Source organism: Giraffa tippelskirchi, chromosome 2 (assembly GCF_054371585.1).
Source record: "Giraffa tippelskirchi isolate mGirTip1 chromosome 2, T2T-mGirTip1v1.2.pri, whole genome shotgun sequence".
Lineage (NCBI taxonomy): Eukaryota > Metazoa > Chordata > Mammalia > Artiodactyla > Giraffidae > Giraffa > Giraffa tippelskirchi.
In genome coordinates this window covers 17,486,458-17,501,338 of record NC_137276.1, presented here as the reverse complement: position 1 = coordinate 17,501,338, position 14,881 = coordinate 17,486,458, and the positions used below count along the sequence as shown (strand labels likewise).

At 47.0% G+C, this 14,881-nt stretch overlaps 1 protein-coding gene across 50 annotated transcripts in view; it reads right to left on the bottom strand.

The window, feature by feature from the left end:
• NRAP (nebulin related anchoring protein) overlaps window positions 1-14,881 on the bottom strand; it is a 74,727-nt gene that overhangs the window by 17,323 nt on the left and 42,523 nt on the right. For 28 of the 50 annotated variants that reach the window (XR_014068256.1, XM_081538405.1, XM_081538435.1 and 25 more), the window contains 9 exons: window positions 11,986-12,084; window positions 10,058-10,162; window positions 8,912-9,019; window positions 8,250-8,363; window positions 6,393-6,590; window positions 4,333-4,437; window positions 2,993-3,091; window positions 600-704; window positions 149-256 (listed from right to left, as the gene is read on the bottom strand). Coding sequence is in view for 49 of the 50 variants with exons in the window: in XM_081538405.1 (XP_081394531.1) it covers window positions 149-256; window positions 600-704; window positions 2,993-3,091; window positions 4,333-4,437; window positions 6,393-6,590; window positions 8,250-8,363; window positions 8,912-9,019; window positions 10,058-10,162; window positions 11,986-12,084 (1,041 nt within the window). In the remaining variant the exon portion in view is untranslated. The remainder of the gene's footprint in view (window positions 1-148; window positions 257-599; window positions 705-2,992; window positions 3,092-4,332; window positions 4,438-6,392; window positions 6,591-8,249; window positions 8,364-8,911; window positions 9,020-10,057; window positions 10,163-11,985; window positions 12,085-14,881) is intronic. The other 22 variants (XM_081538592.1, XM_081538718.1, XM_081538707.1 and 19 more) reach the window with 3 other exon arrangements.

Sequence of the window (14,881 nt, the reverse complement as noted above, 5' to 3'; positions counted from 1 at the left end):
CTCATTCATAACTAATATATTCCGCGGATGACATCCTGTCTCACATGGCGAAAGATCTGCTTTAATTCAGGGAAATCAGCCGTAGACATTGTTTTACATGAAGTTAACAGAAATTAGGCAGAATGGAAGGTCGTATCATTCAACTCACATCACTGGCTATGTCTCCAGAGACTCGAGCCGCCTGGAAGGGCAGAGCATCTATTGTCAGCTTGTAGCCTTGAGCACGGAGATTCCTCCAAGACTCCTTGTATTTTGCCTACGGTTAGGAACACATGTAGATCTTCTTAAGAAAAAAAAAAAATTACATGACTCCATGAACAAAGGCTACCCACTTCATTTGCAGTGTGGTGTTGCAGAATGGATTTCTGACAAGCAAAAGCTTTCAATTTGGCAAAGAAAATCTCATTAGCACCCTCCCAGAAGTGGGCTCTGAAACATATATATCAACACATCTGGGAAAAGGTATGTTTAACATGCATGTCGACAAGATACATGTTTGAAAGTTTCTGCGAATGCCAGCATAGTCACTGTTACGTCCCATCACAGACATAGACTTGGCCTTGGAGAACATCTCAACCTCAGCGACGGGAAAGGCTTACGTCACTCAGATTGGCCGCGTTTGTTTTCGCTCGGACAAACTCAGGCAGGCCCAGGGTCATTGTGTACTGGTGTCTTGCATCTTCTCCAGCTGCTTTATAGAGGCGCTGGGCAGGAGGGGAAAAAAAAAACAAGGTAAGCACTGTGCATTTCTGCAGGACTGGAGGTCCCTCCTTTGCAACTGGGAAATACGTTTGTAAAAGGCTGTTCACTGTGTCATGGACACAGCCTCAGCTTGGGGAAGATATTTCTTTCAATAAAGGTAATTTTCCATGGGATTTCCCTGGAGGTCCAGTGTTTAAGACTTCGCCTTCCAATGAAGAGGGTGTGGGTTCAATCCCTGGTTGGGGAGCTAGGATCACATGTGTCTCATGAACAAAAAACCAAATCATAAATTTTTTTAAAAAAAGCAAGCAATATTGTAAGAAATCCAATACAGATTTTAAATGGTCCACATCAAAATTTAAAAAAAAACTTGAAGGAAAGATAGTCCTTCATGAGTCAAATTGAGTGCTATGAAAGGAATATGTAAAAAAATTGCAAGTTGCTTGTGATGGGGTTCAGGACATGTTACCCCCAAAGAGGGTACCTTAGTGTAGTGCATATTTTAAGCAGAAGGAATCTGGAAGTAGCAGGAGATGGAAGACCTCTCTCTGACCTTCCCCCCTACAGCAGGTCACATGCCTCCTGGGGGAGCTGCCCTCCCTCTGGTGGAGGGAGAAAGGGGCATCTGATCTCTGAACCCCGAGGAACCCGAGAGGCATCTGAACTCGCTCAGTGTCCCCCAGTTTCCTACCCTCAGCTCATCCCCTTTTGTGCTATGACACCTGCCCACGATTACATTCCTCATCAAACCTGGAATAAAAATGCTCAGGTTTAACGGTTCCTCCTGATCTCCATTTGCTTACGAAGACTCCTGCATCCCCTAAAGCTCATATTAAATAAATGTGTATGCTTTTCCCTTGTTCATCTGTCTTTTGTTACAGAGCCCCAGCTGAGAACCCAAGGTGAGTCAAAGAAAAGATATTTTTCCCTGCCCTCTACTTTGCTCCAGAGAAGGCAATGGCACCCCACTCCAGTATTCTTGCCTGGAGAATCCCAGGGACGGCAGAGCCTGGTGGGCTGCCGTCTATGGGGTCACACAGAGTCGGACACGACTGAAGCGACTTAGCAGTAGCAGCTACTTTGCTCAATAATAGGGGTAAAAAAAAAAAAAAAACACCTTTAGGAACACTGTTATGGTTCTTTCCATTGTAGATTCTTTTTTTTTTTTTTTTTTTGCTGAGGACATGGTGTAAAGACAATATTAATATCTGGGAAATTTAGGAGCCGTTCTGCTGGTTGGAAAGGAGGTTCCCAAACCCCAGTCTGCATCCTTCACTAAAGTCCCAGGATCCTCCCACGGGCAAACACACCAGTGCTCCCGTGCAGGGCCTCAGCCGGTATGAAAACACATGCTCTTGTAATTAGAAATGGCCTGCGGTTGCTGAGTTCTCCGAGGCCAGAGGCCACTGAAGGAGGCCTTACTATCCCACAGTACCCCAATCACAAAGCAGGCAAGATAGGTTCAGTGGGAATCTTAAATTGATAACGTCGCTACACAGCCCTTTGGGTCTTCTTAACCCAATCTTGGGGTAAGTGTGGAAACTAATATATAAATATCCAAATCTCAACTGACTTTTAAAAGCTAGGGTCAGAAGGAGAATCTGAAAAACTCATTTCATTCTCTGCCAAGCTCACTTGCTATTTCAAACATGTCAGAGAGTCACTCCGAAGAGGTAGAGCTGGAACGATGATGTGACGGAGTTAAGATTCTCTCCCCTGGGCTCCCTCTGCTCGAATATTACAGTGAGAATTGGGTAAGTGGTGAGCAAGAAGATGGGAAGGCAGAGAACCAAGAAGCCTGGCAGACTTCACACCGTATCAATCACCGTCCCTGGATAACCACAAATCCTCCCCATCACCATCGTCGGAATGACAGTGGAAGAAGGGTTAGCGGATATCTGCCCAGCTAGAAGAGACAAAAGACAGACCAGCACTTCTCAAACTTTCATGTGCAAAGCAAATCCGTGAGGGTCTTAAATGACCCTGTGGATTCGATGGCTCTCGGGTGGGGCCTGAGGTTCAGCATTTCTAACAAGCTCCCAGGGGATGCTGATGCTGTCAATCTGTAAATGCATTTGGAGTTGGGGTGGCGGGGGCAAGACCACAGACTTTCTACTGGGCCTTTTTTCCTTCTGGAAACCATTTAGGCTTCATCTAATGATATTCCTTTCTTTCCATGCTTTCCCCTGCTCCCTACCTCCCCGGTCCCACAAATATTCATACTTTTTTAAAGAAAAACAATCTAGCAGTTTTTTAAAAAGCCCATCCCGAAGTCATCCGAAGGTTTTACCTCATTTGTAATCTGGTTGCTGAGTTTTGCATGAGTGAGGCTGGGTGTGTCGGTCACGGCTGTGTACCTGAGCGACTGGGGATGCTGACGATATTTACTCTGAAGTCACACACAGGAGGGAATAAGAGGACAAGGTGAGATGCAAACCCAGAGGAAGAATCAGCTCTTGAAGCACTAGTGATAAAACCTCATTTTTGCAAAGGTTGCCAGTCTGTGACCCAGAATCCAGTCCATCACCTGCTCTTGTGACCTCAGAACTCAGTGAGATGAAGAAACAGGAGAGGAGGGGACAGACGGAATCGGATGCTTATTAGCAAGAAAGGGAGAGCTAGTCCTTTGCCACGAATATGAACATGACTACTGAAATTCATGTTTTGCTCCCAAATTTCCTTTGCTCACTGAAGACCCTGGATTCCTCAGCTTTGGGGGTACACGGGAAACATTCGTTCAGCTTAAAGTAACCCACACGCCTGCACACCACCCCAGGAAATGGGATTCAATAAATCGGCAGTAGCCTCAGGCTTCTGTAATTTTTTTAAGTTTCCCAAGGGGATTCTGACGCGCCATGAAGTTTAGAAACCACTTGCTTTAGAGATTTCACTGGAAAAGCAAAACACAAAGTTAAATCTCGACTCCCACAGTGAGGCCAATTCTGCTTGCTCAGAGCCTCTAATCAATCAACGCATAAGACATTCTGATGCACCCAGGCTGGACGCTGACTGCCTTTCATTTCTAATGCCTTCCATTTTGCCTGTCTACTGGGAACGGAAGTCCCAGAGCCCTCCCAGGGGTGGGCCAGATTCCTCAGGAATTCAAAAAGCTTAGAATTCCAGACTTCTATATTTTTACAAAGAAATTATCACCGGGCTCATAGCAATGATTTCATATACAGCCAACAGAGAAGCACAGTGCTTAGATGACTGTTGACCCTCTCAAAAACTAAATGAGGCAGGTCTGAGTATTCCCATTTGACTGATTAAGATATTGAGGCTCAGAGAGGGCAGGTGACTGGCTTGAGGTCACACAGCAAATGAATCACCATCTGTGTCTCCAAAGCTTGCCCTCTTTTCACTCTTCAAAGGGATTCTGGGAAAGTACATCTTGCGAGCCAGTGAATGATTCTTGTATGGTATTAATAAAAGACCTGACCCGGAATCTGAAAAGTTGTCTTATGTGGTACCCTGTCTGAATGGAGAAGGGAGTAAGGGGAGAGGCTGGGTGAGTCACCACAGCTAACAGTGTAGCATCTAATTGGCTTTAGTAAGACACAACTGATTGTTGTCTAATCTCTACTGTGGAATATACTTGACATCCCCATCCCATCCTGCGCCCCCAGTTACCTCACTGATGAGTTCAGACGCTCTCTTTCTCCCTTCAATCTCTAACGTGCCTGGAATGACACAGGCAACACCTCGCATAAAGTTCAGGTCCGATCGGTACAGATTCTACAAGGAATCAGAAAAACCAAGCTTGTGGAACAAGGACCCACAACAGACAGCTTCGTAATTAGAACTCAAGGCCAAACCAGCCTCTCCAGACACATAATACTCAGCGAACGCACGCAGGCTTCTGAGTAAATGCTCATTAGGGAAACAAAAATGTAGGTCAGAAGAAAATAATTCTGCTGTCACTCGTCTCTGTAGCTGTTAGAGGGGTGCTCAGCGGAGTTTTATTTTCATGTGGGCTATCAAAAAATAATCGCTGGAGCGGATTGTGGTTAGAAAGTCAGCTGTCTTGGGGCAAATGTGGAAATGATTTAATAGGTCTTCAAAACAAACCCCAGCAGCAGAGGGTGGCATGAATTAATCATGGGTTAAGAAAGAATTAATAAATGAATCCAGAATAATCTGACAAAGCCCCAAGTCTGTGGGGGTGGGGGCGGGGGTGTGTACCTGAAGGGTCTGGGCTGACAGTTTAAAGAGGGCCTCAAATTCACTCCCCTTCAGCCACCAAGGCACCCCCTGGGCGTGCCTCCTTCCAACTGCTAAGGCAACGAGAGGCAGGGACAGCCAGGACTCTGCTCAAGTGACAAACGGGCCCCGGAGCTGAGCGTGGTGGCTCGCTAGTTCCTCCAGCTGCTCCTGGGTTCCTGACAGTTTATGTCACTCAGTAAACGCCGCACATGGGCGGAAAATTCCAACAGACAACAGCAACCCAGATCTGAGCACTGCTCAGCTCTCAGGCTCTGCCAAACCAGAAAGTAGGTGTTTTTTTTTTGGTGGGGGGGAGGTTGTTTTATTTCCAACTCAGGCCCATTATTTGCAAATCTCCCGGCAATGGAAATGTAGCACGCTGGGGGATAAGATGAGCACCAAAAAGGATGCTGCTGCCTGTTGGGAAGATACATCCGGTAAGTGAGGAAATTCTTCAACACTTCCCAATGCTCCCAGGCCTGGCTGCCAAGAAAACGGGCAGCATGAGCTAGAAACGCACTTGGGGGGAGCGTGAAGGCCTCGGGAGACTCCTTGGGAGGGCCCAGGGATGGTCTCTGGGGCCCTGATTTCCCTGCCCTCTGTCTCATTGGCTCAATGGACATGAGTTTGAGCAAACTCTGGGAGATGGTGAAGGACAGGGAAGCCCGGCGTGCTGCAGTCCATGGGGTCACAAAGAGTCGGACAAGACTGGGCGACTGAACAACAACCGCCCGACACTCTCCTCTGCCTGAACTGGTTTACTTCCAAAGGGGCTCTGAGCACCTCTCCTGGCAGACCTCAGGCCTCTTCAGAAGACGGGTGACCCAGGAACATATGAGGCTCCTAGAGGAACCCCCAGCCCAACCTGGGCCACAGGCAACACCACTGACAAGTCCTGAACGTGCTAAACCGTGAGCCTCGAAGGCATCTTCCTCAGACTCCCTCCAAATCTCGGCACCCCCTTTCTCATTTATAGTTCCGTGATCTCGCATGAGCTATTTAACTTCTTTGAGACTCACTATAGTTTCTCTGTAAAATGGGGATAAAAACTATCAGGTTATTTTGAGTATTAAAAGAGATAATGCTTGTAAACGCAACACCTAGAATTCATCAGAAATACTCAATAAATTGGAGAAGGAAATGGCAACCCACTCCAGTATTCTTGCCTGGAGAATTCCATGGATAGAGGAGGCTGGCGGGCTCCATAGGGGAAAGTTAAGTCTATGGGGTTGCAAAGAGTCAGACACGACTGAGCGACTGAATACACACTTAACACACTCAATAAATTGTTGCTATTATTAATAGATTTATGTGACTGTGCTTATGAAGAGTAAGGCAGGAACAACGGGGGCAGTGCTTCAAAAGAAATCCCAGGTATCGGATTCTTCATCTCTGGAGCCCCCACTGAGCCAACAGGAGCTTGTGGGTCACTGCCTCATGGTCATTTAAGAGGAAAAGAGCCTGAAGAGAGAGGCAGGTCCCCTTACCTCACTCTGCAACTCGTGAGCTCTCTTGGCGCAGCTGAGCCTCAGGTCCTCAGCCAAGGACGTGTACTGGGGGAGTGGGTGTCTGTAGTCCTGGTCGCTGGCCAGGGTCTGAGCCTTCTTGGCATGCACCAGGGTTACCATGTCCAACGGCAGATGGAACTGCGCCTTTGAGTGTTCAAAGTCTTTCTTGTAATTCACCTAGATGCACAGACAGATCAACAGTTATTTCAAAGCCGCCATTTGCATCAGGGCCACGAGGGAGAACGATGTGCTGCGATTGTCCCAGGTGAGCCCGGAGGGGTGTTCTTGGCAGGGCCAGTCCTCCTTTCTTATGGGGACTGGCTTAATAAGTAGGACTCATCTCTAGGACCTGCCACTCACCACTCTCAGCTCTTGGTGGTCATCAGTTGGGATGACCCAGGCTCAGGGCTCCCCGACTTGGGGAAAATACAGACGCTCAAGGGGCAGATATAATGTCAACGGTTCCCTAGGTCAAGTCTAGATCGTCTTGCTTTCCAAAAGCAAGAGGAGGCATGGCTGAGCTGCCTCCTGCTCCCCAGAGCTTCTTATCACCCTCTCAAGTTCAGACTGAGACACCAGGGTTTCTCCTCTCATGCTCGCTAATGAAGAGCGTCTTCAAACATGAGACAACGACATCCTAGTAAATCTAGGAACCGGGAGCAGCAGGCGGATGCCTGACAAGCCAGTTCTGAGGGGTGAGTTCCCAAGAGCCCAATATGCTTCCAGCAGCAGGAAAAGGGAGGCCCATTTGCAGACCTCAAGCTCCACCCCAGTCCTCGGAGGAGCTGTCTGAAGGTCCTCAAAGCTCACTCCGTGCTTTCTGGGGAGTCAGATGCATAATCGCCATCTCTTCTTCCTCCAGCCTTCTCACTGCCCTCCAAGCTCCGCCCACTCCCCCCTAACCACCCACCCCCTCTTCTGCTCATCCTCCCCCAACCCCTGGTATAAAGCCACGGACAATTCATGTCCAATCCCACCCTGGTACAGAAAGTGGAAAGAAATGTTAGAAACAGGGAAACTGAGGCAGAGAAGCTGTGAAGAGAGCACATGATGGCTCCATGTGCAGCTCTGCCCCTTTCCAGCTGGCCTTGGGCAAGGGACTGAGACACTCAGGGTCTAGGTTTCCTTATCAGTAACCAGGATGAACAGACGATGTTCCTAGAAATAAGTTGATGATTAAATGAGACACTGCATGTTAAAGTGTTTAGTCCTCTGCTACATGTCGGACACATATTAGATTTCATCCTGGCCATTAGCCAACTCACATATGTGCAAGGAGATACCTTACACGCACGTGCCAGCACCCAGAGGATCAAAGTCAAGGGGTGCAAACTCAGATGTCACCAGGAGCCAGACAGGTAGCATAAATGAGTGAAGGAGGAAGTGGGTGAGCAGGGCTTGGCTGCATGACCAGGAGAGCACAGATCCCTTCTAAATGGGGCGCTCAGTAATCAACTTCAGTGGTAGCCTTGAGGAATCCAGGCCTGGCTTCTGCACAGAACTTTACAACTTTCATGCCAAGTTTCCCATTTTGAAAAGTCTGCAATCAATCTTCTCTGCAGACCCAACAGAATACCTCTGCAGTCCAAAATCCAACCCACAGGCCTCCATTTGTGGCCGCTGGTCAAAATCGTAGAACGAGAGAATCAAAGAATGCTCAATCTCTCACTTGACCGAGGAAGAAGCTGAAGCCCAGAGGGGCCAAGGGTCCTGACCATGCCACCCAGCTAGCCGGAACAGCACCAAAGTCCACAACCAGAAGGACAAGGACATCTGTGGGCTGTGTGTCATCATTAGGTTTGGGGGTCCAGGCTCTACAAGGTCTCTCCCACTTACTTGGCTCTGCAGAGAGCTTGCGTACACCGAATGCGCAAGGCTGATATCATCTTCCAAGCTCCGGGAGCCGAGCATCTGCCCTTTCATTTTCTCAAATGCCTCTTTGTATTTGTACTAAAGGGAAAGAGAGCGGGAGAGAGTAACAGCTCGGGGACAAGGGACACGGAATGGAAGAGGTGGGTATTGGGCAAAAAATGTTTTGTTCTTTTGACAGTAACTGGGTGAGTTAAAAGAAAAGGCGCGGGAGTCGTCAAAAGGCCTATTCTTTCATATGCAAGCCTCCCAATGACTAAAGGGCTGGGATATGAAATGGCAGGACATGAGAGCGCTTGGGCGGCCCAGGCTGGGAGGAAGGTGGGTGCATTGTTAACAGTCTCTTCACATGGACTGGCTTTAGGAAAGCGCTTGGCGGAGGGTGCGTTTCATCTGCCCGGGGTCCATATTTACAGTCCAGCATCAGCTTTGTACCCCGGCTAGTGGATTTTTTTTGTTGTTGTAAGGCATGTTCTTTCTCACTGGTCGTTATCTGATTGCCCTGACACAGTCAGTTGGGGATAGGAGAGGATATTAGCCACAGGCAAAAGAAGGCAGGGGCTAGGGGCAAAAGGAATACAAATGGGTGACTATTAAACATTGTCACAGGACCGCAGGTGGCAGCTCACATCACTTATGATTTCTCCAGAAGCCTTTGCTGCCTGGAATGGAATGGCATCCAGTCTCAGTTTATAGCCACCGTCGCGAAGTTTGCTCCAGGATTCCTTATAACGTGTCTGTTGAGAAGATGGGCACCAATAAAGACCTTTCCTAAATTCCCACGATCAAAACGAGAATCTTGTTTCTTGTGGAGCTGCTGCTGCTAAGTCGCTTCAGTCGTGTCCGACTCTGTGCGACCCCATAGACGGCAGCCCACCAGGCTCGGCTCCCCCCAGTTAAGAGATCACTGTGGCCCAGCAAAAACCAACCAAGAGCGGGAACCTGCCTCGTGTCCAGCCTTGGAGGACGGAGTGCCATGGGGCTGGGGCTGGGGTTTAAAAGGCAAGAGCTCTGGAGTCAGAACCAGATTGTTCTGAGCAGCAAGTTGATTGGAAGAAGGAGGCATGAGGCTGTAGGCGCACAGCTCCTGACGGAGAATCAAGGGGATTCGACTGTCTCTGCTGAAGAAGAGGCAAGGAGGGTGCTGACAGGGATGAGGGAAGGAAAGAGCTCACTCTCCCAAGTCTCTCTTTGGCTGGATGTCTTCACCTCTATTCTGAGGCTACAGAATATAGCTTCTACATAGAAAATAGGGCTTCACCTATATCCCAGCCCCTCAGTATAAATGCCCTTTGTGTGAAGGAAGCTTTCCTAGTCTCATCCTTATCAATGTGCTTGGCTCTTCTGCACAACCAGCCACACCGTGTGCAGGGTCCAGTGCAAAGGAAAACATGGGGCCCCTTGTTCAGAAACCTTGCACATTTCGGTGACAGCAGAGCATTAAACAAAGAGCGGGAGCGCAGGATGCTTCCAAGCGCAGGTACAGTGTCACCACGCGGGTCCCGGGATCTCCCGCAATTAAAACCAATGCCCCCCTCCATCAGGGCTTCCCTGGTGGTTCACGTGGTAAAGAATCTGCCTGCAATGCAGGAGACCCAAGTTCGATCCCTGGGTCAGAAAGATCTCCTGGAGCAGGGAATGGCTTCCCACTCCAGTATTCTTGCCTGGAGAATTCCATGCACAGAGAAGCCTCATGGGCTACAGTCCATGGGGTGGCAAAGAGTCGGACACGACTGAGAGACTAACACTTTCCCCTTCCCCTCCATCAGCCTCACCTCGCTGATATTCATGGCATTCAGCTTGGCCAGCAGGACTTCAGGGAGGTCGGCGGTCTGCGTGTAGTGATGCTTTAGGTTTTCTCCTTGTTCTCGGTATAACCTCTGTGGATGCAGAGAGGTTTTGCATTAAACCCAGAAGCCTCCCCCATGCAGCCATCAGCCAGGTTACCCTCCAGGAGACAAAGGCGCTGCCGCTGGCCCCTCCCCATGGAGATAGGATCTTGGGTGTCCTGCCTCCTCCCGGACTGCACAGAGATCCTCCACCCGGTGACATGCATTTCACTCCCTCCCGAGTTCTACTTCCCAGCCCAGAACATGACAGGCTGAAACTTGCCCTCTCAGTGAACACTCCCCTTGGAGCACACTGCTGAGATGGGTGTCAAATGAGAGAATGAGGTCTGATTAATCTCTAGGAATTTCGTTATTAACTAAGAGCTAGGAGGGGACATGCGGCTGAGGATGAGATGGTTGGATGGCATCACAGCCTCAATGGACATGAATTTTAGCAAATTCCAGGAGATGGGGCAAGACAGGGAAGCCTGGTGTGCTGCAGTCCACGGAGTGGCAAAGAGCTGACACGACTGAGCAACTTAACAATAACAACAAGGAGAGGACCTCAAAATACAGCAGGCACAAGAGAGAATGGTTCTTCCACAGCTGAGATTTTCCCTGGACCTACTTCCATTCTCCCCTCATCCCTGTCACCTCAAGGATTCTTATGCTTATTAATAAACCTCTTCCCGGTTGGATGGGTGGGTCTGGGGCTCTGTCCATCCAGATCTCTGATCTGGGCTTATGATAATTCTAGTAGTTAGCAGTGGCACATGGAGTTGGCATCCACCACCAGAGAAAGTTTCTAAATCAGGCTTTTCCATCCCAAATCTTATTAGACGTGTCCAAGTTTCTACGTATCACAGCAGTGCCCCCTAGAGTTGGTTAGGATAAGGAAAAAGCAGGTATTTTTTTCCTCTTCCTACACAAGTTCTCGTTTGACCATCTATGTTTCTCAGAATTAAATTTTCTTCCGATGGGCTGGGCTGATTGTCAAGAAATAATAAATTTCTAAACCCATAAGTTTGTGAATTATCTCATAACATATTCAGATAGGCACTCGAGACATCTCAGAACGTCTATTGAATATGGCACAACAGGAGTAATTTCTTCAATTGGGAAGCAAGGGAGACATTTGGCAACTCCTCCCCACCAAAGTTTGTCAGTTTCCCTCGTGGCAACTTAAAAGGTCTGAAGATATTTTAAAAGCCTGTCTGTCCCGCACAATGACCCAGGGGCCCCCTCAGTAGAATCAGCCAAACAGGGCTAATCTTGTCTTAACGTGAATTTTTAGAGGACCTCGTCATTCTTCCCAGTCTCCAAGGAACCCTGCGCCGAGAGGGCAAAAGGCCAGATTTTGGTTTCACTTTATAAAGGGAAGATGGGAAACGGCTTGAAAGTTAGTTTAATGCACATCAATCAGATCCAAATCACTTTCAAAGTCTCTAGGGGAATTCAGAAAGCCAGAATTCCTGCCCTGGGTCCCAAGAAACCCTAAGCATTCCAATTCCTAAGTATTCCAATCATCAAGAATTTCCCCCCAAAGTCCCATTTCTGAAAACAATGTTTCAAAACAAAAGGAGAGGGGTAAAGGCCTTGACCATGACAAATCCTGGAGACATGCAAATAGGAAGGAATGAAAGCGTGGGGCACTGGGGTGGTGGAGCCCCACTTGGCAGCTAAGAGCAGCGGTAACACCCCATTTGCATCCTGATGAAGAAGCACCCCCGCTAAGGTGAGTCTCAGCAAAGGATAAGAAGCTCCTTCATCCTTAGAACAACAGAAGGAGCGAGCCAAGAACCCCTCGGCTTCAATCGCAGGGTTGAAAGAAGAGCCCACTCTTAGAGTCATAATGTATATACATTATCACTTACATCCACTGCTTGGGTATAACTAATTCTGGCCTGGACCATCTCCGGAGTGTCTTTAATACTGGTAAACTTCAAAGCATCTGGATGCTGCCGGTACTTCTTCTGTTGAGCAGAAAAAGATCAAAGCTGTGAATTTTGTGCTGCTCTTTCATGCCATTTGAAAGAGAAAATCATAGGTTGCTTGAGATTAGAGTGAATTTGTGAACATAATTATTATTCGGCTTCCTCCATCTTTATATCCTAGGTGCCTTCAGGTTAATATTTGTTTCAATTTAAGAATAACCTCATGTCAATTAACATTAAAGTATTTCTACCTGGTGCAAAGAAAACATCTCAAAATTAGGTTATATGGGTAAAATACTGTAGGATACACACTTAGGAAAGGATTCTTTATATAGCCTTCAGATACTGTCTTGCAGTTGTTTACATACCTTAGTTTGGGTCTCCCAAGCAAGAAAGAACATTCATAGTTACATTTATCGTTGAAGCTTTCAAAGTTCCTTCCACAAAAGAACTTGGAAGAGATTATCACAGTCAAAACCCTTACTTTAACAGTCAGTGACCATACAAACCGGTTCAGTTAACGTATGCAATAATTCTATAAATGTTATAATAACAAGAAAAAGAGTGCTATTATTGAAAGGAATCATCAGACAATTTGAAAGAGACTGAAACAAACGATAAGGGTTACAAGAAATACAAATGCTAACAAGGTCTGAGATACCCAATTTTGAAGTATTCTGAAAATCATGCTTAAATTAATTCCTGTTTTTTTTTAATCAAAGTACAGTTCCAGGAGTGTAAAACAGTTGCTATCTTAATGGAATTATGAAGTATATTCTTTATCCAATCAAACAATTATTTTAGAAACATTTCCTTTGGGTTGGATATTTGTATACTGGGTTATCTTAAGAAGACAGTTAAATGTCCAGGTGAATTTGGTCTATCATTTGTTTTGTAAATAAAGTTTTATTAGAACACAGTGGTGTTCATTCATTTACGCGTTTATCTATGGCTGTATCTTGCTACAATGGTAGCAGTGAGTAGTTACAACAGAAGTGGGGTGGCTGGTTTTTGGCAAAACCAAAAATATCAACCATCAGGTCCTTTACAAAAAAAGGTTTGCTAACTCCTGGTTTAAATGACAAGTGTGTGTGCATTTGTGGCTCTTTCACAGAGCCTGACATTCCATCTGAAAACTAATAAATCAATTCAATTTGACACTAAACTGGAAACATGCCAAACTGGAATGAGATGGTTGGGAAACGTTGCTGAAAGATGTCCTTCTTGAAGTCTGAAGACCTGTATAAAGCACGGAGAGTTCCCTGGAATAGGAAATGGCAAGCTGCTCCATTTCCTACTCCATGGACAGAGGAGCCTGGTGGGTTACAGTCCACGGGGTCACAAAGAGTCAGACACAACTGAGTGACTGAACCCACACAAAGCACAGAAGATAAGCAAATGTGTTAAATAAGTTTGCAAAATGTGGTGGAAAATTAAGACCACTATAGGAAAGATGGTTCCAAAAAAGATCCCTTGTCTTCCAGGCTTAAATACATGAAGGAATCATCTCAAAGTCTAAATGATGTGTACAATGGCCTTTATTTTTATGAGTGGGTCCAATATGGAGAGTTTGGGAGCATGAATCAACTCTAAATGGTTCCTCCTGTAAGTTTCTCATGTTCACCCTCCTAAGGGAGCTTCTCCTTAATAAGACTGAATTATTTAACACTTAGGGCAGTACAATCTCTACAGAACTCCCAGGGTCTTCTGAGCCTTGCATGTCCACTAACATTTCTAAAAATTAGGTCAATCAGAGCAAGGCCATGTTTTAAATCAGCTCTGTGACACATTGGGCTTCCCGGGTGGTGCTAGTGGTAAAGAACTCGCCTGTCAATGTAACAGACATAAGAGATGCTGGCTTGATCCCTGGGTGGGGAAGATCCCCTGGAAGAGGGCACAGGAACCCACTCCAGTATTCTTGCCTGGAGAATCCCATGGACAGAGGAATCTGGCAGGCTACGGTCCATAGGGTCACAAAGAGCTGGATACAACTGAAGCGACTTATCATGCATAGACTATAACATGTCAGGTGACTGGAATGCTTGTCCATGGGAAAATATCAATGCTTGGCAGGTGTGCTTACACTACAGGTGTCTTTCTGCTTTAACTTTACATTTAGGAGGACCTGGGACCAAACCACTGTCCCAGGCTGCTCACTGTCAAGGTTGAAGTCTTCTGGGGCTACAGTCATTATGTCTCCTCCTCACCCAGGAACATCCAGAAAAACCAGGCTGCTGACCAAGTGCCTCCCAAAGCAGACATTACAGAGTGGATTTGGCTTATTGAGGGTGTGCAGCCTCTCTGTGAACGTGAGACAAAGATGACTCTGATGTGTCCAGCCCAGGGGCAGTCACTCCACCCTGCAACAGTGTCTGGAGGCATATTTGGTTGCCACGACTGGGAAAGAGTGCCGTGAACGTCTAATGCTTAGAGGCCAGTGATGCTGCCAAACACCCTGCAAAGCCCAGGACAGCCCCACAACAAACAGTCATCAAAATGTCCACAGGGCCAAGGCCAAGAAATGCTGACCTAGTCTTTAAAAGATCTGCTCAAGGATACTGTCCTAAAAAGCAAGGAAAGGTTCTTTTCAGAAGCTTCTGCGTCCAGCCAGGGTGGCTGCAAGTAGATAGCAGTGAGATTCAAACAGAAATGAGACCCTCCAACAAAAAAAGAACCATGTCACATGTTCGACACCACGTGAATATTCAAAAACTGTTTACACGGGCTGCCTCAGAAAGAAAGAGGAAGAAAATGTGCGTGAAGTCACCAAAGGGCTTTCTGGGTGCGATAAATGTGTCTTTTTATCATCTCTCCCATGTTGCTTCATTAAAAAGGT